Here is a 25,340-nt window from a genome sequence, read left to right as displayed (position 1 = left end):
CCTGTTTGAATGCGGGCGCCGCGTCCGGGATCGAACTCTCTAGCGCGCTATAGCGCAGCGCCATAGCTATAGGACTAACACGGTGTGTTTGACGGACCTCGAACGTTGGGTGGTTAATGAGGTGAGATGGCGGAGAGGAGGAGAAGGGGGGGGGTGCATCGTTTGATCATTCAAACGAGCTTTGGGAAAATCTTGAAGTTAGAGGAAGTTTCACTCACGGGGGGGATGGAATTTCAAGATTGTTGGTTCTGTCTGAAGCGTCCGTTGTTTCGACTTGCGCAATAATTTGTCCTCGAGATGTCATCTGCTATAGCCCGTGTGGCGTGTTGACTGCCCCGGAAAGTCGGCGGTCTCAGATTCGATTCCCCAACCAAGGCGAACTTTTCCAACTACGAAGATTGCTCTTCGATAAATACTTGAAGGAGGGCCTCTGTTTGACAGTGTGCTCCAGCAGCGAGGGTGGCATAGTGAACGGTTTAGCAGCTTACCGCGTGCTTCATCGTGCACGAGACACGTAGAAAAATATTCTAGCATGGCACACCTTACACATTTACCCTAAATATGTGTCTCTCTATCAATGAAATACATATGACGGTAGCACTATGCGCATATTTTTTTTTTTAGAAAATGCATGGCGGCAGCTTGTGACACAACGTGGAAAACGTTCATAAAGTTTTCTGTTTGGTTTAAACAATTTATGCACATGAAATGAGCGCACAAGAATAAGTAGGATTTTTATTTACTGTTTTTTTGGCTATTCAGATATCTTCTCTCTCTTTTTTAATTTTTAATTTTTTTGTGCGTTGAAAAACACGTTTGGTTGGGTTCTGTGAGGCAGGTGTTAATTGCCGTATACATAATGCTGTATCAGATATGATACAGCATGCATTTATGAGTTCCTTTGTGGAGGAGAGCGCAGCTTTATTCTCTCGCGGAAGAACAAATGTGGTAGAGATATGTGATGTTTTCACGTGCTACACTGTTTCGCGGCACCTTTATCGGTGTTGAATATGTGAGAAAATGAAAATGCCGCCAGTGTTTGCGATGAAGATAGCGTGGGCCCTGCTGCGTTCCAGGAGCTAATAAAACAAGTGCGCCAACGAGCGACTCTCGGACTAAAAGGACGGGGGCTTTCTTTCGGCTTGCATCGAGCTTCTAAAGACTCTGGGAAGCGAGAATGGCGATAAATCTAAGGCCTTACAAAACATCCGGCATACATATTGAGATTATTAATTAAACGATTAAGGATGACGTCTTCAAATTTTAGAGAAGCTTGTACTAGCTTGAGCTGCGATAAATACGATCCTTTTCTAAAGCAGTTTTACAAGCTTTTTGGACAGCTATTATCGTTCTTGCTAGTTTTCTGCAATTCAAATGCTTTTCCTGCATGGCTATTCAAAAAATACGCTCGAACTGCAGGGTGTATCATATGTGATACGCGACTATTTCGACGCATAAATTCGGAACCACGCTTTTTTTTTTTGGGGGGGGGGGGGGGGGGGGAATCTAATGTTTGTTTAGACATATCTGGCTTAGACGAAGGCTCGTTTCCTTTTTTTTTTCTTTTTCTTTTCACAAGAAAATAAGCATTCGTGTGGTAAGGGGCCAATCTGTTAGTTTTTTTTTTTTTACACGCGAATTGTTTGCTGTCCACACCTCTCGATTCGGAGAATCAAGTAACATAATCATATAAAAATAACGTACACGCCGATATACTTTAGCCGAGGGGTGCATAAGTGAATAGGACTGTATTTCCCCCGACCTGAATCTATTCGCTTCGTTTCCGGTGTAGTGTTTGTGCCAGCTGTTGGTGATGGAGCAATGAAAGCTTCTTCAACATACATCCACGACAGCTGCACCACTAGTTGCGGCAGTACCTGCACTCACGCAGGTCTGCATGCGTTTACTTTATGCCCCTCTGGTTTTTTTTTCTGCTAAATATGCGTTGCGACAAATCTTCTGCCTAAGCCTAAGTCGACAAATTATGGATTTTGCAGCTGCCAGAGGCGCCTTCTCTTTTCTTTTCATGTGAAAAGTTCAGAATTAGTGGCCTTAAAACCATGGATGCCAGTATATTATCGCTTGCGATCTTTAGGTACTTTGTCGTATGCTACGATTCAACTTGGACAGGCTACCACGTGAACCTAACCCATTTCAATTTAACTTTCCAGCTTCAGTGCTCAGGCCTATTGAAGAAAACGTACTTACGGTAGAGCAAGTACGTTTTCTTGAATAGGCCTGAGCAGTGAAGCTGGAAAGTTAAATTGAAATGGGTTCGTAAGAGTACATGCCAGGCGATGCCTATGGTTGTGTTCTGCAAGTGTGCATCAATTAACAGGACATGTCTATTTCGTCTGCTGCTGAAGTGCTGATTGGCTGGGGGCGCCTGTCTCCCTCTGACGCGTACGCCAGCCCTGCCCATCAGACATTTAGCAGCAGACGAAGAGACTACCCTCCTGACGTCGATGCTTTATGTTTACCAAGATGGCCGCCCAATCGGAGAAAAAAAATTGCTGTTTCGCCCGAACCTGGATCACTTAAAGCGACTGCAAGGTTTCGCGTTACTCTGCAGGGGTCTCAGCAGAGCGCTGGCGCAGGGTACCTCGATCAGCCTCGACGGTGTCGCCTCTCGGCGGCGCTGCTATCGGAGCACGCTACGCGGGCGCGTTCAGTGCCGCCAGGCATCGCATATACGCTTCCCTTGGGGAGCGGAGTTGCGCATCCGACTGAACGCGCGCCGCTCGCGCCCCTATTCGCCAAATCTGCTCACATGCGCAAAAAGGCATCCTTTTCAGGGAAAGCCAACTTCACGGCTGCGCCTGCACCATAGAGTTTCTATGGCCTGCACGGTCGCCCGCCGCGCCACCTGGCTCTCGCGGAATGAAGGAGCAAGCAAACTCGGCCGTGCAGCCTAGCCGTATCTTGCATTCAATAGGTGTGGCTTTTCTGCTTAACATGGATGCGTCGGCGGGCAAGATGGCGGACCTATGCGCAACTCTGCTCCCGTAGGGAGCATATACAGGAACTCTAGGGGCAACAGACGAGACGGAAGGGAAACCGTCGACGTCTGGTCAGCGCCCAAAGGAAGAATTGGATAGATTTAGCTGGAGGCTTGCTGTCCGTCTTGCCCTGACCACTGTATATGCATCACTGTCGTGTGGGAAGCGCACGTCTGCACAGCGAGAACGCTAACGTGTGTGCGCACAGTGTTTTTTTTTTTTTTTTTTTTGCGAACAGGGGAGGCATGAACGCTGCCCTGGCTCTAATCGAGTCGATTGAGTGGAGCGTGACGGTGCGTTAACTTCGTCGCTTTTGCAGCCAAAGGCACTGCGCGTCTCTTGAGACGATGTGAACGCCGCACGCGCGTACTGCGCATGCGTGGCGACGCCGTGACTACATGACGGTGGCGCCGCTGCCGCCGTGGCGAGAACACGCCTCGAACATCCGTATAGGGTGCTATAGCGATAGTAAGACTTGCGAACGAAAAGCTTTGTCGATTCGGCAGCAGTGCTTCAGTTGCGAATGTAATAATGCGTGGGTGCCAGACATGCAGAATGAATGTTCCTGAGGGAAGGATGGTGATGGGACATGGCCTACCAAACATAATTGCAGCAACGGGGTGAGTCTAACTGCTTTTATGCGGAATTATACAGCGCTGTTGTGGCCAACGTGAACAACTAAAAGTGCAGTACGGGGATACACTGCGAGTAACGAACACGAACCGCGTTTCGACGCGTCGTCGCAAGTGTGAATCGCGACCCGCCAATTTCGCTTCCTCCGTCTTCCTGGGCTGTGTGTTCCGGCGCTGCCGTCGATCGCTGAAGGCTTGAGCGCGAAGTGCCTGTGGCCGCGGGCCCGCATTCACATACGTGAACGTGGCGTGTACGCAACATCTGTCGCCATAACGAACCTTAGGTGATGTGCGCTGCGTCCTACTACGATGTTTGCAAGGATGTTTTTAGAAGTCAGTGTGCAGCGCAGTGAACCAAGGAGGTTAAAAAAAGTTGCTGGAGGGGAAATGACGTCTCTAAGGTGAAGCCGCACCGCAGCCATCCTAGAAGGGGCACGATAAAACTATAAATAAACGATAAAAGTGGTGAAGAAGTGCTTTTCCCACACTTATTCCCACGGGTTAATGAACCTCCTTGATTAATCATGGCTTATGTTACCAGACACTTATCCACGTGTATCTCTGTATTACTGGCTTTAGTTTGAAATCTTCACATCCTGGCAAATTCTATTGGGGAGGATTGTCATCAATACTCAGAAGTTACTATTTTCTTTTGAAACAACCAGCCTTTTATTTTCTAATTAGCCTAAAGCATTTACCATAGCGTAGCCAAATCACTTAATCTGCCAGCGGACATCACCCGACAAGGCTATATATTTCGGAGGTGACTCAGAAGGGGGCAAGCATTGGCTTCACCTCTCCTGGTGTAAAGCCACGGGAGCTTTCACTGCAGCAATATGTTTTTTTTTTTAAACCTCCAAGACTTTTTTTTTTTGCCCCGAACGAAAGTTTCGTCCGAGTCTCGCGCCGGGCACGTTCCCGTGTTTGCACGAACCAAACTGCCCAGTATGTAAGCAGTATACCTCTGAAAGCGCGCCGCAGACACGTAGTGACCTATGTTGACGTTCCTTTAAAAGCCACGTCGGTGATCTGACCGGGCACGCCCTTTGCGTTAAGGCCTAAACGGCGACGCACTCGAGGTGTGTATATGTATATAGGTGAGGCGCCACAAAGCGCACGGTCTGTTTGGCGTCGTCTTCACGTGGTTTTGCAATGTTTTATTGAGCGCAGCGTTAAAACCCCCATTCTACCGTAGCAGTCGTATTCCCCGTGCAATATGTCAGGTGAGTATGCCGTAGCATTAACCCGTGTAGCAGCAGCTGGCACCGGGCTGACGCTTTAACGGAAACGTGTGCTAGCAGGGTGTGCCTGTTACCCTAAGCAGTACCCTTAACTTTACTTTGTCGGTTTCAGTGGTTCAACGTTCTCTTTCAGTGAAATTTAGGGAGAAAGAAACAAACAAGAACTCATAGAAACAAGCCGAGATTCTCGTAAAAGCGGTTACTACAGCGAACTATGATGCTAGTGTTTAAGGGACCTGCAAGTATATGGTGGTTTAACAAGCGTCTGGTAACGATAGGTGGTACAGTGCTCACGGCGTGAAACGCGACAGGCAAATTTGGGGTAGAACACGCCTTCTGTGCAATTACTCGAGAGTACCATGCCATGTTGCTTCGAATCTGGGCACGAAAGGTGACGCGGACTCTGATCTAAGCGTACGAGTCGAGATTGCGCCGATGTCACACAAACTACCGACGGTGGAAACAAAAGCATGCGCATTGGTTAGGCCTAAATTGTCGGGTTTCAATCCGTGAGCACTGTACATGTGTTTGCCTAAAATTTGTTACGGCTTCACACGACTTTTTGACTTGGCAAATTTATCACATGCAACAAAATAAGGGATCGCATTCTAGAATTCACAATGATTATGCGCGTGCGCAGAGACTAGCTGCCCCGCTGTGTGTTTAGAAAATTATGATTGCTTCGAAAGTGAGGAAGGCAAAGCGCAGTAAATGACGCCACAAGAACGTTTGAAGCCTCAAGCTCGAAGACGAGACATATCCATGTGTATCCGCGGAACCCTCTCAGTGCCAGGCTTTCCTCCTCCGCTTCAATTCTATAAGAGACTCTGCGGGGAGAAGTACCATTCTGCCCTCTTCGCGTGTTACTTCTATTCCATTTCAACGAAAACTGGAGCCTGAAAATCTGTCGAAAATGTTTTATATGCTTCCCCTAGCCCTTTGAGTCAATTATCGCGTCATATTATTACTCATCAAACTAATTCGCCGTGTTACCAAATGCCCGTTGATACAAATATCGTACCAAAAATGCAGCGTACCCTATACGACCCATACCACCTTCGTCATTACAAGTCCCGAAGATAGGGTCAAATTACGGTTTGTATTGATATATACGACTCTGGAACAGCATACGCGTAGAAATTAGGTTTCCTGCGTAACTACATGTCCGGTGCACACGAATAAATCAGCACGCTTTATGTTTGCGTTCTCAACTTTCATATGCTTCATGTTTCCGGTAACGTATCATATACTATATTTCAACTGCCTTTTCTTGTATAGCGCAAATCTTAAAATTCGTGCTCTTGAAGGATTGGGGACCTCTCCTTGGAACCCTGTGGTTTGGGATCTTACCTTTATTTGCCGGTTTGTGCTGCGTCTGACGCAATGAAATCAATCGATTGATTCGTTGGTGTGATCCCAAGCGCCGCCGTCAGTTACGACGGGATAGCCGAATACCCCCTCGTCGGCTTCGAGGCGACGGCGGGACCGCGTTCGGCGCCGCAGCCAGGTGCTCGAACACTTAGCCAACCTTCACCCCACCCTCTTCTCCTTTTTCATTTCGTCCCTCTCGCTTCGCGTCCTTAGCACCGCCGTCGCATCCTCTCGTTCCCAAACTCTCTCCGATCCCAACAGTATAGAGGGCGCTTTATCATCGGTTCCCTCCTCCTCCTCAGTGATGATACGCACCTGCGACTTCCGTCGGCGAGCATATAAGCGTCCCGCCGCTGCATCCGCGGTTTACCTCTGCTCGTCGTAACCGGGGGGTCGGGCAGGCGCGGTCATCGGTGGCGGAGGTTGCTGGCGGCGTTCGTGGGGTCGTCGTGTTGAAGCGAAGGTGCTGTGTGTCTCTCTCTCGGGCGTCGGTGCTCAGGCTAGCCAGCGCGTCCAAACACTACTTCCACCGTAGCGCGCCGGTCCAGGAGGACTCCCCCCTTGGAACGACCACATCTGGGGACCACTCGAACCCGAAACCGACTATGGGCATTGTGGCCGTGTGCGAGCGGACCGTTATCACTTTCCAGCTGTGGCTGCTGCACTGCCTGGCGAGGTGCGTACGCGACGCGGCGTCATCTCTTGTGTTTTATCGTTTGCCGTGCCTTCTTCATCGTCTTTACCGTTGTAGTGTCCCGGGCGTACGCTGAATTTGATATATCGAAATTCGTGTATGATTCTTCGCTACGCTGAGTTTGACATCTCAAAGTTCGTAATTTTGTGCGGTGAACATGACGCATAACCTATAGTTGCGGTTTAGATATGCGCTGAAGCGAGTTCTTAGTCGTCGATAGTTAGGCCAACTAATTAATAGTTACCTACTTTTAGTTTTTTTACTCATATATTTTTTGCACAAATGGGCTCTCCATGGCCAGAAATAACTACTTTTCCTTGATGTCGAAGTTATGTGTGGACATTGCTAGGTTAACGCGGACGTTTTATTAGACGCCCTCATTTTATTTTATTTTTTTTTTGTCTTTTTTGCTCGTTAATTTCCCGTGGGTCGCTGCGGACGCGAAAGTCTGTTCCTTTGTCCGGATCTGTCACCAGGTTCCGGTCAGAAAGCTGTAACGGAGAATAAGTTGACTGTTTCAGACTGGATTTTAATTTGAATTAAAGCGGTTCAAATTACGTCGCCGTGTCCCGGATACGTTCGTCACGTTTCTTTCTCTTTCGCGCTCTGTTTCTTTTCTAGCTGATTTGGCCTTATTGACGGGTAGTAAACACACTCATTCAGTGCTTCGATTTTGGGCGGTACAAGGCACCCGCAGTACAAGCGCCAAAATAAATGTTGGAATGCGGGCTTCTTAAGGGCGCGTTACGGAGCATTAAGCATTAAGGCAGCATTAAGGATGCTTTATGAATTTTATAACACACGAACACAACTTCGTCCATCTTCGATACCCCCTTATCGGAAAACGGACTTGTATCTTTTGACGTTCTATTTAAGTTTTTATTGGCAACGGTTTCTTTTTTTTTAATAAACTGTGAAATAATTATTTTTGTGGCTTCAAACTACGAAATTTTACCTGGGGGTTTACGCATCATAGTCTCAGTTGCCAGATGTTTCTGCTGAAATCCGCCAGGAGGACAACATTTTATTTTTCGAAATGTTTCCCGCCGAATGCAACAGAAACATAATTTCCTCTCGCGCTGCCTTTAGCGCAGGCTTCCTAATAGTTATTCGGCAGAGCTACTTCCTCGAAAAGGCGGAGGTACCGCGGGTTCGATTCCCCAGCTTCAACACTTTCCTTTCCGAGGAAACCGCATTGGTTTTGTTTATTACTCCGCAGTAATTTTGATCGGTATGCCACAGCGCAGCTCTTTTCCAGGAGTTGTCGTCGCGCATCAAATTTGGTCGAATTCTGACCCGTTTCTGTTAAGGATAAATAAAGGGCCAACACGTTTCATCAGCGTATTCAACAAAACAACAACAAAGTTTGGAGGACGCTTAAGCTTCGCCTTTAAGAGTGGAACGCGATAGCATTCAAAGATCCCTGGCTGCTTCGCACGCTTCCCGGCAACTGCAGCTTATGTAACTGTAATGTTTACCGGAAAACGCCGACGGTGAACGCTATGCACGAAGGCGCACTTTTTGGTAGAAACGAGGCCTCTTGCGTGGGCCGATCTTCCGTTATTGTTTCGCAGTTTTAATATTTCAGTCTAAGAAGATTTAAGATAAAAGGCATGCGCTGTCGGTGTTTTGTTTCATGACATTTCTTTGTGAGCTGACATTCCCAAAATTTCGGGGGATGACTTGTAAAGAATATATGATGAAGTGGGAGCAACTTTAGTGGTAAAAAAAGGTGAAAGCTTGCACAGGCCGCGCAAAGCTCAAGACACAGCAAAGCTGGCCGATTGATTGCATCTCTTGGTTTTAGCTAGGTCTATACTGGTGTACGTCATCTGTGGTAGTACTGGAAAGGCTGCGGTAGTACTGGAAAGGTACTGGACCCGAAAACGGGTCAGAAAGGGCAATTCCGAAAACGTGGAAAAACATTTTGTTTTTCGGCGCCTTTCTGTATTGGACTTATACGTGACCAAGTAGGCGTTGAACTGCGATCAAATTTTATTCCTGTTTCATAGAGAGTATAGTGACGATTTTAAATATAACCTAGCAACGCGCATGCATTTATTTAGGATATTAAGTTGCTTTATTGACGTGACTGATGATTGACGCAGTGGCGTTTTGATGAATTTAAATGTATGTTCTAACAGCCAGCGACGCTCAAAGCTCTGACGCTGGTTGCGACGTGGCACTGTACGTTTTCCGGCGTATGTCTCCTGAGGCCGTATACACAAAGCGTTGTCCTTTTTTTTCCCGTAATTGCCTCTTGCCGCTGGCCGATGACCTTCGCTAACAAATACGTCCAGCATCATGATTGGCTGTATTTTCACTTACGAATGAAAAGCATTGTGAATGTGGCCCCAGAAATTCGGGGCTATTTCATTTTCTGTCGGTGGAACTTTTTTTTTTCGCGAGCACGCGTGATTTTCTGCGACATGAAACAACTAAAATTTCGAGTACTCGTAGGTTGCTTCAATATGTAAATTGTGAGAGACTCCAGGCGCGATATGGCTCTAGATTCTCTTAAAAAATTGTTTTCGATTAAGAAAGCGAGAGAGAAATACTTTTTTTGTTAATTCTGTTTGAGTGGTTGGGGGCCATTAGTTCAGTGCCCCCCCCCACTGCGCGCCCCCACAGTGGGCGCGCAGCGGTGAGGATACTGGTGGTATAAGTAAGGTTACACAGGAGAGGAAGTCGCGCAGGGGTGGGCAGTGTGCTCGGTTGTGCATGTCGCGTGAGTGTCCCTTGGAGGCGTGCGCATGAGTTCGGGAGCTAGGCGCTGGAAAACGCGCCTGGACAGTCAGTTGGGCTTTAGATTTGGGGCATGCCTGTGCTGCATAGTTTGGCTAGAAGTGAAAGCAAGCGTTCGCCATTTAGGTTCTCGCGAGTCTCGGTTTGTTCCACAAACGGTACGCGAGATGCACACTTGCAGCAGATAATTGGACGAGTTGTTCGAATCGTATGCATCTTTGAGGATCCCTTGTGTGAACATATTTTACGCAAGAACATACTTTCCTGCGTTCGTGTATACCTATGTCTTCCCGTTGTTCTGCAGCCACGCACCCCGCGTTCGCGCTTCTCAGAAAGAGTGCGGTGTTCCTAAATTTACCGTGAAAAGATGTGAGCAGAGCGGAAAGCGTGAACGTGCTTGAATTTATTTAATAATCTTTTTTCACTAGCTGTTATACGGACACTTCAGGCGCGTTTTGGCCGTTGGCGCCGCTGTGGTTTCGCGGGTGTCGACGGCGTGTGTTCAGCCCGAGCACGGAGTGCTCCAGGCCGGGGCATTCAGAGGCGCGACTGAGATACAGTGTATTTGGCTGCGAAAACGACCTGGCCAAGCGGACGCACCGTCACACTCCGCACAATCGGCTCCGCAGGAACACAGGGTACCATTCTGCCTTCTGCTTACATGAGCCTTCTGCGCAGTCGCACTATAGCGTTCCTGCTGTTCAGGTTTGTACATACCACAGCGTGGTGCATTTGCTGATATGGACGTTACCGACAACAGACATCAAGTTATATCTATCTGATCATTTCATTGGGCGGCGACAATCGCCGATGGTTTTCCGTCGGTTTCGTGTCGAGCACCATCGAGGTGCCCCGTGGTGACTCGTTGTGAGACGCCTGGTAGTTGCCAGGGTACTTGCCTGGTACTTGTCTCTGCTGCGCAGGATAGCAGTTGCGCCTGCGCGTGCTGCGTCTTGCCAACATGTCGCCCCCGCCCATGTTAGAACACCCTCCGATGAACTCGAGCTCAGCGCAGAACCTTACTCGACACGTATCACGGGGAGCAAATAAAACACGAACGGGAAAGCAGAAGATCTCAGAATTAGCATGTATCTCGAGAAGTAATGTAACTCGAGAGCAAACTCGCACTGCTACTTTATCCGGTTGCCAAGGGACGTCGTAGTCCACACGGGAAATCATAACGACGTCACGCGACGTCTTGAAAACCAGGACTAAGCAAGTCCGCAGCCCGGTGCTTACGCTATCGTTTTGTTATCCGGGTCGTATACAGTTGTGGCAAGTTGGCGTCGCTTTGGAATGAAGTCCATTTCATTCGCAGGTGGCACCAGTGGTCAGGGCTAGCAGCAGCCCGGATCCGCACCTCGGATCCGGGATGAAACATTTAACCACTTAAACATGTTAAGGTATGAAGTCAAGCTTGAAATAAACTAATAAATAGAAATGAAATGTAGCTTTTTTTTTTTTTTGGGGGGGGGGGGGGGTTACATTACGTGTAGCTTTTTGGGGGGACGATGGTCGCTCCGGTCTAGGGGCTTAAGAAAATAGTTTTGTCTCTTTATCGCTCTTTTTTTCGTCAAGCCGACGTTGCATTGCGTGCTGGTGTGCCGCCTTGTCGCACTCCCGTATAGTTGGAACCAGTTCTGGAACACTGTCCGAGGAATTCGTGCACAACGCTGCACCTTGCTAATATCGCTGTCAATGCTCCGCCCTACGGCCGAGACTGCCAAATTTTCGAACGTTAATATCAGGTTCAAACAAGTAATAATGGCTTCAAATCGTTTGCAGTGTGTTATCATCTGGGCTAAACTTGAGCTCTCACACGGTGGAGGGCGCTACGTTTTAGACGCGTTGATTACATTCTGCGAGTTTCTGGCGTAGTGAAGGAACAGCGGTGTATACAATTGTTTATTGTGTGTGTTTCGACGCGGTAGTTTAATAATTTATACCGGTAGCTACTGTATGGGGAATGCTTGGAGTGCAAAGGCCCGAAAGTATTGCGGGAATCAATACACGAAAACCACAGTGCGCGAATGACCCGATGACGAAGTGCATTGAAACCCGGTAATAATTGTGGAGTGTCGCTGCAACATTCTGAAGTCAAGCTGTACGCTGGAAGGAAACAGTCGTGCTTCATTGCTACGAATTGGCAAAGGGCGACCAAAGGCATCCTAGGTGAGCCTTCTGGCTCTCATGTTAGCTCTGTATGGAGCTGTGTGTCATTTCAGCGATGGCGAGAGCGGCACACTTGATATGTTGAAGCAAGTCAGAATGAAACCTGGCCTGTGCACATTCAAAATAATTAAGAAAATCACCGGGCGATCAATGCAAAGGGATCCTGTTGCAGTAATGATTCTGTAAAACAAGTTGGGAAAAAATTAGACAAAAGCAAGAATTATGAGAGGAGCTAAAAATCTGGGGATTTATAACTCTCCAGGATGTTATCTTTCTCTTTCTTTTTTTTTTTTGTGAGCGCTGCAGGTGTTTCAAATCTCCTTTGTCATTTTCTTTAAAATCAATTCTTTCGCAGTTTCTTTCATATGCAACCAAGCGTAATTCTTTTCTTAATGAAGATATTTAAATGAAACTTGGTACACCTATTTCTTACATACTTATTCGGGCAGTCAACCATCACAATAAAATCGTACGCAAACTTTTGATATGACTCTATTTAATAGGAGGCGTGCGTACAGAAGCGGTTGCTTTTCTTTAATTATTATTTAATTATTACGCTTCCAAGGACTCGAGATATCGTTATTTTCGGTTCATTGCACGGCATCAAAGCCTCTCCTACACGACTGTCAAAAATTGTTTCGTTACGCTGCTGCTAAATTTAAGTTTAATTTGATCATTTAGGCGCTAGGCGTCAGACCCACTGGTTGACAATGTTTTGAAATAAAAATGTCAAAGTTCAAACATTCAAGACATTGATTTGCATTGAAGTATGTACGTAATAAGATAGTCTATCTTTACTCTTACTCTATTCAAAAAACGAAAATTCCTGAACTTGACCACCTTCCAGCGCCCCTGCTCTGAAGGGCTTGAAGCGATGCACCCGAATGCACTTGTTCTTTGGGGAGAGTGCTCCTGTACGCGACGATCGTGCTTCGGCTAGTGCGCACGACCCGCGGCTGTCTTGGACGAAGCCGAATCAGCCGAAACAGACGGAAAGGGTGAAAAAAAAAGAACAAAAAAAAAAAACGCCGATTCTCGTCTAGCTTCTCGACGAAGAAAGAAGAGTTCGTCGAACCTTTGTCTTCTTGACCGCAAAATCCGCGATCGTCTGCGACCTGGACAGCACTTCTGCAATAGACGTCGTCTGCTACGCTCGGGGATCGTGGTTTTGTATAAGCGGGCCGCTTGAGCGCTGTTATCTCTCTCTGGAGGGAATGCATATTCGAAAATGATGGATGCACATTGCACGGCTTCGACACCGTTGCTTGTTCGCCCGCGCATGAGAACGCTGATAACGGCCACTTATTGACAACGCTCGTAGCGTGTGTCCAGATAGTGTCGGGATTCGTTTTCTTTTTTTTTTTTTTTTTTTTGCGAGTCGCACGCGTTTTTTTGTGATCCAGCGCATGTTCGACTAGACGGAGGTTGTTGGGAAAGGGAGAGAGCAGTGTCACACCCCCCAATCCTGAGAAGACGGGGTAAAAAAAAAAAGTTTCTCTTTTGACTCGCAGAGACGGACAATGCTGCGTAATCATGTCCACTCCAGCGTGATAAGCAATCCCGTTCTGGAGTACGCGCCGTTATTTTGAGTAAGCGCGTTCCCGAGTGCAACCGGCTTGGGCGTTTGCACTCGTCTCGGTGCGAGCGAGGCGGCAGCGCCGCCTGTGGGCATGAGTGGTTGCGTCGGCGGGAACGAGGAGGTCTCGAAGAGCGTCGATAAGTCCTTTCTTTAAAGTCAAGACACTCCTGAAAAGTTTACTAGTGGGCCACTGCGTCGCTACTGTTTGCGGAAGCTGCAGCTGTCTCGGTTCAGGGCAGCATGGGAACAAGACGCAGTGCCGTTATTTGCATGAACGTGTTCCCGACTTGTCAAATTGATCATTTTGAACGTATTACTTTATAAATGCAACACTTCGAAATCTTAATGCGCGTGCGCAGAGACTTGTTGCCTTGCTGTGGATGGAAAACTGCGATTACCGAGAAGTTGAGAGAGATAAGGCGTAGTAAGTGACACCGCGAGGAAGTTCGAAACCAGAAACACGAAGATTAGACAAATGCATGTACTAATTATCATAACCATGGTATAGCTGAGCGATTGCAGTGCCAAAGATTCCTGTAATAGTTGTTTCTGGAAACTTTATTCTTTCCGGAAACGGGATGAAGTATACTGGCGATTTCGTGACGTGTTGCTGGGAACGTCTAGTTTGTATTCAGAGTGCCAACTTGATGCTTTACTCGATATAGTTGCTCACTGAAAACTCTTCATAGCGTCCGCAGAAGTTGTCTGTTGAACACGAATGGTAAATATATTTTCACATCTCAGGTTCAAGCTCTTACCTGCTTGTGTGGCTAAACGACAGATAGTTGTCGTTCTCCTGTATTTTTTTTGCCTTTATATTTTGCGTGAATTGATGTGAGCATTGAATGAAAAATCTAAGCGCTAAGTGTCGTTGCTACGTGCCATAATAATGACTACAGGTAAAAGTTTGCTTCTCCGTCTTTTTTCTCAGATTCGGCGTACTTTTTTAAAGTGGATGGCTACCAGAAAACTATATTTTTTCGCGAGTAGGGGTGACAGGTATACCTAAAATTAAAAAAAAAAACTACCGCCTTTCTTTTTTCAGTGACAATTTATTTCAAGCGAGAGTATCGCCTTTTCTTTTTCGTCGTGCCGTATGCCAAACTATAAGATTGTGAAAGGGAAAAAAATTGACATCATCCCGTCTCGTGGCACGAACCTACATATGAAACCCCATGCGTGTTTCCCAGAAAGAAACTTCGCAGTTGAAAACATTCGTCTTGGCGCGGGATTCGAACCCGGGAGCAACGCCTTTCCCGGGGCGGTCCGGTCCACCATCTGAGCTAAGCAGGAGGCAAGCAGATCGTAGAGCAAGGGGGAATTAATCGACCACTCGGAGGACTGGAAACACTGAATTTGAAGTCTGTCTGAAGAAACCGTATGGGTTTACTATGTACCTTCGTGCCACAGGGTGGGTGGATTTCAATTTTTCCCTTCCATAATGTTTCCTCCACTTTGTGGGCTTCTGCGGAACTTAATTGCCAACTATAGGATTATATATGTATGTACATATATATGTAATAGAACCACTCCTCTCACGGCAGGAGTGGCTTTATCGGTATCGCAGAAGGGGAGTTTGCTAACACAAACTATTATTGTTATTATTATTATTATTATTATTATTATTATTATTATTATTATTATTATTATTATTATTATTATTATTATTATTATTATTATTAGTTTCTCTTGAACATGCGTATACTGCCGGTACTTTCTTAGATTGGTGCGCTCTTTCAGTCTTCCGGCTACACGCTTTTGCCGACTTGACCGGATGCTCAAGAGCAGCTCGTGTACTTAGATTTAGGCTCACGTCTTAAGGAGTGCCAGGTGGCCAAGTTTTTTTTTTATCCCGAGTCCCCCACTACGGTTGTTTCGCTTCGCGGCCGCGGGGGGCCGCTGCATTTCGATCCGGGTGAAGTGTCAACCACTGCGTTGTCGTCTTTTAATTAGTTGGTTGGTGAGTTAGTTCGGGCGACCGTGCTCTACGACCCCCGAGTGGGCAAACAGTTTGCTCTGGGTGTTTAACGGGCTTTAGAATGTTTGAACAGCCCAAAGGTTGTAAATGCCAAAGCGCAGGGTGTAATGCGTTTTTATGTTTCCTCTATGTGGCGTGCATGTCCCCCGCTTTCACTGCCTGTAAAGCTACAGGTGCTCGTAGCGTTGTTGACGGGGAAAGTACCTGGCACGTGCCGGTACAGCGAGGTAGTACTTTTGAAGATGATGATTGCGCACTTCTCGCAGTAACGCCTGTAGAGGCGCACATGTGCTCTCTCTCTCTCCTCCCCATCTTTCATTCCCCCCATCCCGCTCCCATGTGTAGGGTAGCAAACCGGTTGTGCTAAACTGGTTAACCTCCCTGCCTTTCCTTCTCCAACCTTTCCTTCCTTTCATCTCTAAACTTGACAACCGTTCTGTTACCTTAGGTACTGCAACGGCCGCACTGTTCTCGACGTTTTGATTAGTTTTGTTAGATCTAAAAGCTGCAAGAATCGCACTGCGTAGATAAATTTTTGGGTGACTGCGATGCCAGACGTAGCGTTGCAAACGCTGTACTGCGAGGCCATGGTGGCGCAGGGAGAGGTGTAAGTTGGTCGAGTAAATCTTACTCTGATAGTTATTACTTTTGAATCGGGCGGTAGCTAGGTGAGAATGACATCGCAAGCATTGCAGTTCTTGTCAATATTTACCTTACCAGAACGGCTGTCACCTTTACTTGCGAAAATCGGCGCGCCATTGCAAATGTTACCGCGACAACAGCGTAATTTTGTGTTGCAAATTTAGACGTTAAAAATACCCGTATGAAAATGGCCACGACCTTTATGTTTCCTGTATGTTTCCTTCTTGTGACCTATGTGACCTTTATGTTTTCTTGTCCTTTGTGTGAACTTGAGGAAACATACTTCGTTTGTACCGCATCTTTACTCATCCTTTCGTACGACTCGAGGAAGCAAATTTAATCTTTCCTGTAGGATGTATCCTTTGCGTTTACTGCGGGATGTTACCTGTGTGCGCACTGTGTTACCTGGCTGTGCATGCACTCCCTCGAGTGCACATCGAGGTAACATAGAGTGCACACAGTTAACACACGCTATGGATGGATCATCTACTTGGCGTATGCAGGTATGGGGGGGGGGGGCTCGGCCTTTTTTCGTCCTTGACCTTGTTAAGATACCTTTCCTTTTCTACTCTACGCAAATTACACGTTGAAATTCGCTCACTAACAAATTCAGAACCTGCGGTCGCTGCTAAAAAATGTCTGTCTTTTCAAAACTGCGTGCGATTGCTGTGTTGACATTAGCAGGGATGTAAGTGCGGCAGTGCGCATCCTGTAAATGCTTGCGTGGGCGCGCAAGATGAGGTCACATATTCTCTAAAACACGACACTTCGCGCCATAAGAAGCGTATATATGGGCGGTGGTCACGAATTTGTGGTCCGTGGGTCTCGCAGCTGCCAGTAGGCCGTCCGCCATTGCAAGCATACGGAGCAGAGCTGCACGGGCTGCTGTTTAAATACCGGCCTTCCTTCCAGCTACGACTTCCTCTGTGTAACAAAATTAAGTCTCGAAGGCCGTGCTTTTGCAAACTGCATTTTCTAGAAGCGAATGTCGATCTCGGAGGCTACATTCACTAGTTTACCGCAGTGTGGCGCTGCCGCAGTGCCGCAATTAAATCAAGCAGGCTAGGTGACTATTTGTCGCCGCCCCGTTTCAAAGAGGACGCCAATAAATCATCATCATCAGCGTCTATGGCTGAGTGTTATATTGTACTGGGTGTTATATTGGGTGTTATAGGGGTGTTATAGTACTGGGTGTTATATTGAGCTGGGCCACGTTGTGTGGGCATGAGTGCTCCTTGCAGTAAGATGGTAATTTAACCATATTTTGGAAGTGCCTGGACAAAATGCTGTCCATGTCGTGTGCATTAATCATCACGAAACCTCTGGACTCGTGTAATGCTATTATTTCACCGTTTGTTTCGTGTGATACGCCAGCGCCTATCCGAGCTACCTTTCTTCTCGCCTGTCCGGGTTCGCTCGTGAAAAACGTGGCTTCGAATCATGGTTTGTGGAGGAATTTGTTGAAAGTTGTACTTTCGTGTGCTGGAGTTCATCGGCAGTTCGACAGTGTTTGCGCCGGAAAGAGCGTCGGCGCCGCGGTGCCTGTGAGACAAGGAGCGTTTGATGACTTCACATCTTGAAAGGTAAGCATGTCTCGCGCTTGCGCGCATGCTTGTACCTTATACAGATTGGTTCAGTTAACTTGGGCCAAACTTTAAAACTATGCAAATGTTACGTAGCTTGACAGAACCAAGGCAATGTTGTTTGCCGTCGCTTGGAGATACTCATATTATTTTCTTGCATTCCGCTAATTAGATAATTAGTCCTAATTAATGAGGGAACTTCTCAGTATTATATTTAGATGAAAACTGTCAATGAGAAAATTGTAGAGCGACATGAAAAACTTCCGATACAGCTTTCTTTTGCTCGATAAGTGCTACATAAAAGTGTTTTTCCCAGCGTGAAAGATGCCCGCGAATACACGCAAATTGCCTTGAGCCGCCAGTCACGCGGCAATTTCGCGTGCATTCGCGGGCTTCTTTAACGCTCGGAAAAACACGCTCGGGCAGATAACAACAGCGCAATCTGTTTCAAACAATTAGTTTGGGGCTTCAGTGTTGCCCTGATGTTTTGTTTATGAACTATCCTTTTGACTTCTGCACGTTTCTTAGCTGTGTGCATACAGGCCAAACTGTTCTTGCCTATGTGAAATTTATTGCATAAGTGAAAAAGTTTGCCCTTTGTTTTGTTTTTTCAGGTACCCTGTGAGCTCTCATCCAAGCACCCCATTCCACAGGTCTGCTGTGAGCCGATGTGGCATATGGAAGTAACATGCTTGGAACTCACAGTCCAATAAACTGCTTGTAGTTTCAGAGAAACCTTTGCGAAGTATAGTAAAAACTTTCTTTTAAAAGTGCAAGCACTTATCCAACCTGACATCTTTCCATCCAAACATTACACTTTATATATGGGACAAGAACATATCTATAACAGCAGCGACACTGCAGTGAGGAAAGTACAAATTGTACTGCAAGTGTTATACAAAAATTATTATTATAGAACAAATTTGCTTGAATTTCTGTGCCCTAGCAGAGTTCCAATCAGTATGCTTTAATAACCTCATAATAAGAAACAATGCAAAACTTTCAAAACTCACAAAATGTGCATAAATATAAAATGGGCGCAGGGAACTCTTCGTCTATGCATGTCTAGAGAAAATGCAGGTACAGGATCTTAACAATAGGGCCACATGAAGGTTGCATAAAGGTGGGACTCATGAAGGAAACACAAAAGCAGTGGCCAAATTTCAGCATCTAGGATACATAAATAACGGTAATATAAAGGATACATAAAGGCAGGACACCTGAAGGAAACATAAAAGCAGTGGCCAAATTTCAGCATCTAGGATGCATAACGGTAATATAAAGAATACATAAAGGCATGACACGTGAAGGAAACATTAAAGCAGTGGCCAAATTTCAGCACACAGGATACATAAAGGACAGACACATGAAGGAAACATAAAAGCGGTGCCGCCATTTCAACACGTAGGAAACATAAATTATGTTTCCTCCTGTGACCCCTAGGAAACATACAGTAATCATAAAGGGCATAACCATTTTCATAACGGTTAATAGTCGTAACGCTTCTAGTTTCCTCGAATCGGCATTGGCATTTGCGATGAGGGCACGCACGTGGCGGATGTTACCCGCTCTTGTCGGTTTGTTCGAAGCACGCGTCATATTAAATGCCATCGTAGTTGCTTTCGCGTCGAGTGAGGCAGGATGCGCGGCTGTAATTTGAACGGACGAACAAGGGCAAACGCGTGTGGCGTAGTCGACGCTGAGATGTGTGGATTAGGTTCCACTCAGGTTCCTCTTGGGTTCCACGTTTGTTACAACTGTGAACAAATCATTGTTTTGCAAATAATCTTCACTTACAAAAATTGAACGGCAGTGTAGGTAAAATCGTAAATTACATGGCACGGCGTTCTTCATATTAGATTTTTTTTACTTGTAAATACGCAAGCAATAAATATGTTCCGATGAAATGGCCACTGTTGTCTGGAACAGTGGCCTTATGTACAAGTTGTGAGGAAAAATATAACTCCATATCATCATGATGAGCCTATATTTATGTCCGCTATAGGGCCAAGGCTCTGTAGTGCACATGTAGTCTCCCTGTGGTCTCCAATTACCCCCGTCTTGCGCTAGCTGATTCCAACTTGCGTCTGCAAATTTCCTAACTTCATCACCCCACCTAGTTTTCTGCAGTCCTTGACTGCGCTTCCCTTCTCTTGGTATCCATTCTGTAACCCTAATGGTCCATCGGTTATTCACCCTACGCATTACATGGCCTGTCCAGCTCTATTTCTTCCGCTTAATGTCAACTAGAATATCTGCTAAGCCCGTTTGCTCTCTGATCCATACCGCTTTCTTCCTGTCTCAACTTTAGGCCTAACATGTTTCGTTTCATCGCTCTTCGAGCGGTCCTTAACTTGTTCTCGAGCTTCTTTGTCAACCTCCAAGTTTCTACCCCATATGTTAGCATCGGTGGAATCCAGTGATTGTACCTTTTTTTCTTTTCAACGACAGTGGTAAGCTTCCAGTCAGGACTTGGCAGTGCCTGCCGTATGCACTCCACCCAACTGTACGCGGGTAAAATAAACTGTTTGCCAACTGTGGTTAGCGCGAACACTGGCTGGCAGCGAGTACGTACTTGCGAGTGTGACGAGGTGTTCGTGTTAATGTCAAGCGTTTTAGAGTCGAAGGTGCGTCTATCTATGCAGAATACTCCGTAAGCATCTGAATTTTTTCCCCCTTGCCCCGCAGTTGTTTTCCTTACTTTACAGAAGTGCTCACTCTTTATCAAGTCTTATTACTTTCACTTCAAGCCAGCAATAACCTTGGGGCTCTTTCCTGGCAACTATATAATCGCGTATCTTGCTAGCTCTATGAAATGAATGGAATCTCTATAGATTGACTCTGAATGTGAAGGTGCTGTGGAAGATGCCGAGGAAGGCAGTGATATCATCGGAAGCAGCATTGGCGCGTCATGCGGGGAGTGGGATGCTTGGCTTCAAGAACGCTCGATCCGTTAGTGTTCGTCACAGGTCAGAGACGTTTACGTGACCCCGTGCACCGCCTCAAAACAAACCGTGATGAGCGAAAAAAAAAAGAAAAAAGAAATCGAACGACCTCTGTTCGCACCATTGCCCGGCTCGCACCTGCTGTGCCGAGTAAAAAAGGGAAAAAAAAAACACAAAAGGAAACAAATACGCGAATTATGGACCCCATGTCTTCGTATCATGTAGGTACTTATCGATGGCGCGTTCGGAACGCGAGTTCCGTTCAAACGAGAACGGAAACAGCTGTGGCCTTGCAGATGACAAAATAAAACGGTCTAGTGAAGGTAATTGGGAGGTTCTTTCCGGTGAATCTACGTTGATGCGACTTCGAGAATATCGTGATGGCGCCAACGAGCGGAAGTGCTAAAGAAAATGGAAGCCGAAATACGTCGCGGAAGCGCTTCGAGACACGCGACCAAGTCAGCAGCAGGAGACCGAGCTTAACGCTGCACCACCTCCTCCGAACCTGGCTAAGCCCAAAGCTGAGCGGCAAGGGGCACTGGAATAAGGGCCTGATCGAACATGTGGTGAAGAAAAAAACAAGAAAAAGTGTCTCTCATTCTTTCTCTGTACAGTTTCGTGTGGTACAAGTGTTACAATTATTCGGAAACAGACGAAAGAACAATGGCATCGACGACGAGGATAACGTCGGGATTCTGCGTACGCGACGGACAATGAGGACGAGCGTTTTGCTGCTCAAAAATTGCTTGATACTTAAAGCGTGGGGAATTTCTTAACCATTTGGAATATTGCCAGCAGTCCGCGTGATACACATGGCTGACGCGAACGGTGCATGGCTCACGCTAACGCATGCACCGTTCGCGTGACGCGTCCCCTCGCGTGTTGGCTCAGTCGCTCGCATATCGGTTCCACCGGCATTGTTAAAACGAGTACACGTGTCATCCGTCGCTTTCGCTTGTTATAACACTGCGTTCATGCGCTTGTTATAACACTGTGTTCGTACTGGCGTTCTCTGCATCTATCGCATGGTTGTTTTCACGTTACCTAATTTAGATCGATGTTTTATTTATTCGTTCTCGCGTTACTTTTTCAATGCGAAGCATTTCTTGGCTATCTACTGTCTATCTATCTCTATCTATCTATCTCTATCTATCTATCTATCTATCTATCTATCTATCTCTGTAATCTATCTCTATCTATCTATCTCTATCTATCTATCTATCTATCTCTATCTATCTATCTATCTATCTATCTCTATCTATCTATCTCTATCTATCTCTATCTATCTATCTCTATCTATCTATCTAAACCCCAGTTGGTCAACAAAATTTCTGAAGTCCCCCGCTGCATCAATCATATCTAATAGGCATGGTTAATCTACAAAAAAAATTGTTTGTCACGTGTTTAACAATAAGAGGGAACATACTCTATTTAGCGTCCTGCAGCAAACCGCCCGCTGGCATGCTCTAATTCACTTTCGTGTATATTTTTCTTTTATATCCTGTTATATACTATATATATATATAACGTAACTTTAATATTTGTTGCATGTTAATATATGATATAAATAATATGCATATTTCATGTGCACAATTTGATGTGTACATTTAAAATTTGCGTGGATTTATTTTTGTGATGCTATTCAGTTTTTTTTTTTCGTTTTTTGGTCTGATCAAATAAAATGAAATAACCAGGAACGAATGTGCATAGTGGACAAATGACGTGCGATTGAAAAAAAAAAAATGACGGTCCTTTCTTGCGTTTGGAACCGATATCTGCTACAACGTCAGCGGCAACGTTCTGTCATTGCCTTCGGTAGTTCTCCTTCATGTGAATAAACTGTAAGGCAGAGGCACCTGTAGACGGCAACAAAGTGACGTTATGGCGCGCGTCTTTCTGACTCACTGTCGCATTTTACAGCGGTTATATTGCGCAAAACTGAAGTAGAGTTCAAAACTCCCTGTCCCTTTCATTGCGGTCGTACACCCCCATGCCCTCGTTATGCCGACATGCAACTCCACTATACGCCAAGGCATATAGCCTCCCACGGAACACACTTATGTGCCTGCGGGATCACCACAATATTGTCGTCGTCGTTCAAGGGCGAGTCGTGGTGTTTTGATTAGGGTAAGGGTTATGCCCACGCTCGATCACCAACCGAGTATCTTCGATTTGTCGTCCCGCACTGCGCAGGTAGACATAGGCGGTTTTATGTAGAGTTATACTAACTCTACGAGGCGCTGCTTTCCTCCAATGAGCGTTCTCGTATGGGCAGCGTGCGGGAGACCCATCACCAATTGCGCAGCAGCTTATGACAAACGTTATCGGGACGTTGGCAACAGTGGCGATTCCGTGCGGCGATGGCAGACGGCACAAGACGACGCTGGTATTTCATACGTCGCTAGTGCCCTTTAATTGTTAACGATTCGTTTTTTTTTTGTTCTTTTTTATATTCAGCAGTGAGCACCAAAAATGTGTGCACGTGCGTTTGCTTTGCAATCCGCACTGCCGTGTTCGTGACCCGTAACGTTATACATGGTCATAATTTGCCATTATTTAGCTCGCTTGCGCGGCCCCCTCTAGACCTTTTTTTTTTCTCTTTAAAATCAAATTTCCTTATCATTCATCAAGGTAACGCGTCATGTGTGAGTACTAGCTTAATTCATTGATTGGTCCATTTTTCTTTTCCACGAGCGGCGATCCTGTGGTCGGTGCTTGGACGATGACGACGACGACGGGTGGTTTTTCTGGTGTGCACGCGCTCCCCTGAACGATTGCTGCAGCGTTGTGCGCCTTACCCTGTAAATATATCCATTCTATTTATATTCTCCCCGTAACATCTTTGGTGGACGTGCGGGGTACGCTCGCTACAACACCGGGAACTGGATCTTCGCAGCGGACGGCGCGTTGCTGCCACCACAATGACCGACCAAGCGACCCAGTGTGACCAAGACCCGTCACCGGTCATTCTCTTGCACCCTCGTGATCCCGGGACATTCAACGGCACCAGCGGCGTGGACGTCGATGCATGGCTGGCAATGTATGAGCGCGTCAGCCGCACTAACAAGTGGGACCCGACCATAATGCTGGCGAATCTCATCTTCTATTTGCGGGGCACTGCGCTACTCTGGTTCGAGACGCATGAGGCAGATCTGACGAGTTGGGACGTCTGTAAGCAGAAATTACGCGATCTATTTGGGAGACCTATCGCACGACAACTAGCGGCCAAGCAGGAGCTCGCAGTTCGTGCTCAGACGTCTACGGAGCCGTACATCTCGTATATTCAGGACGTGTTGTCTCTGTGCAACAAGGTCGACAAGGACATGCCTGAAGTGGACAAAGTGGGCCACGTACTGAAAGGCATAGCCGACGACGCATTCAATCTGCTACTGTGTAAGAACTGCTCAACGGTGGAGTCGGTCATCGCTGAATGTCGTCGTTTTGAGCTGGCCAAAAGTCAACGTATCACTCACCGCTTCGACCGACTTCCTAATACGGCTGCCACGTCCTCCTGCGAAGGTTTAGCCACGCTTCGGCAAGCGCAAGCTCCAGAAAACGTCACCAGGATCGTCCGTCGAGAACTCGAGGCCATGGCACCCGTTACACCTCATGACGGTATGCAAAGCAACAACCTGGCTCCGATTTCGCTAATTCAGGCCGTGGTTCGCCAAGAGGTCGCGAATATGGGCATTTTACCCACCTTTGATAACGGTCATACTGCTACCAACCCGGTCGCCCCTGTCATCGCTGCTGCAAGACCGAACACGACCTTCAGGCCACGTTATCGAAATCCAGCCGATTGGCGCACACCTGATGACCGGCCCATCTGCTTCACGTGCTCTAGGATTGGACACATCACCCGCCATTGCCGCAGCCGCTGGCCCACGTCCTATCGCCCAAACACTTACAATCGCCCGGACCATGCACCATATGCCCCGTCGTTCCGTCCTGAGGCCTCGAGTGCTGAACGTCCTCCTAGGGAAAACCGGATCGCCGCTCGTGACATTATACATAATATTCCGTTCATGAACCGGTTGCTTCTTTTTTTCATATCCACCCTATATATACCGATGACGATAAGCGTATGAGAGAGGTAACTGTAAAACAATGCAGCAATAGCGCGCGCAGACAATGAAGACATCCGTGAGTGACGTATCCGTGGCTGTTAGACTCTTCTAGTATGAGTTAGAGGCGCGGGCGTGACTTTTTATATATATCTACGACGTTTCCAGCGCGCACGCGATAGTGGCCGCATGCCGATCGAACCTTTGTGTGCTTGTGTCATATTCCCTGCGGATACTCAGTATATATATGGACGAAAACGACGCAACCAATAAGTGGACTGTTTATTACGTTTAAAACTAGCAATTATTACGGTGAGACACATTACCGGCGCCTTGTTGGGTACTTCGTGATCGTAAATGTGCCGGTCTTTCCGGATGTTATGAGCAGCAGGTCACTGGCCGCAGTATGAGCGTGTGCGAGTACATTTCCGCCGTCCAGTTACAATTGGTCGAGAACTTTCAGCCGGGGGTAGCCATAACTTCGAGTGTACTGCGAAACTATAACAAACCAAAATCACCGAACGCCTGATCCCTATTATACCCTAGTCGCCATAGTGTTAGCGCTGTTTTGAATCAAATATGTCACAAAAACCTGTGGCACGGGCTTCGGCCCGCAATTCACAATTGCATACCTGCCAACTCGCCCGATTTCTTTTTTATGAAATTTACGAACTCGGAATCGTTTTACGATTTTA

General features: G+C 46.7%; 1 protein-coding gene across 3 annotated transcripts in view; it reads left to right on the top strand.

Moving 5' to 3' along the window:
* LOC119458268 (sulfotransferase 1B1-like) overlaps positions 1-25,340 on the top strand; it is a 252,875-nt gene that overhangs the window by 156,017 nt on the left and 71,518 nt on the right. Inside the window, exon 1 of one of the 3 annotated variants that reach the window (XM_037720099.2) lies at positions 6,630-6,919. The exons of the other annotated variants lie outside the window; for them this stretch is intronic. Within the exon in view, the coding sequence (XP_037576027.1) occupies positions 6,849-6,919 (71 nt within the window). The 5' untranslated portion in view covers positions 6,630-6,848. Of the gene's footprint in view, positions 1-6,629; positions 6,920-25,340 lie in introns of those variants that run through there. 3 annotated transcript variants of the gene reach the window in all.

This window comes from Dermacentor silvarum, chromosome 7 (assembly GCF_013339745.2).
Source record: "Dermacentor silvarum isolate Dsil-2018 chromosome 7, BIME_Dsil_1.4, whole genome shotgun sequence".
NCBI classification, from domain to species: Eukaryota; Metazoa; Arthropoda; class Arachnida; order Ixodida; family Ixodidae; genus Dermacentor; species Dermacentor silvarum.
Note: the sequence above shows the minus strand (reverse complement) of the source record. Positions and strands in the feature narration are given on the sequence as shown.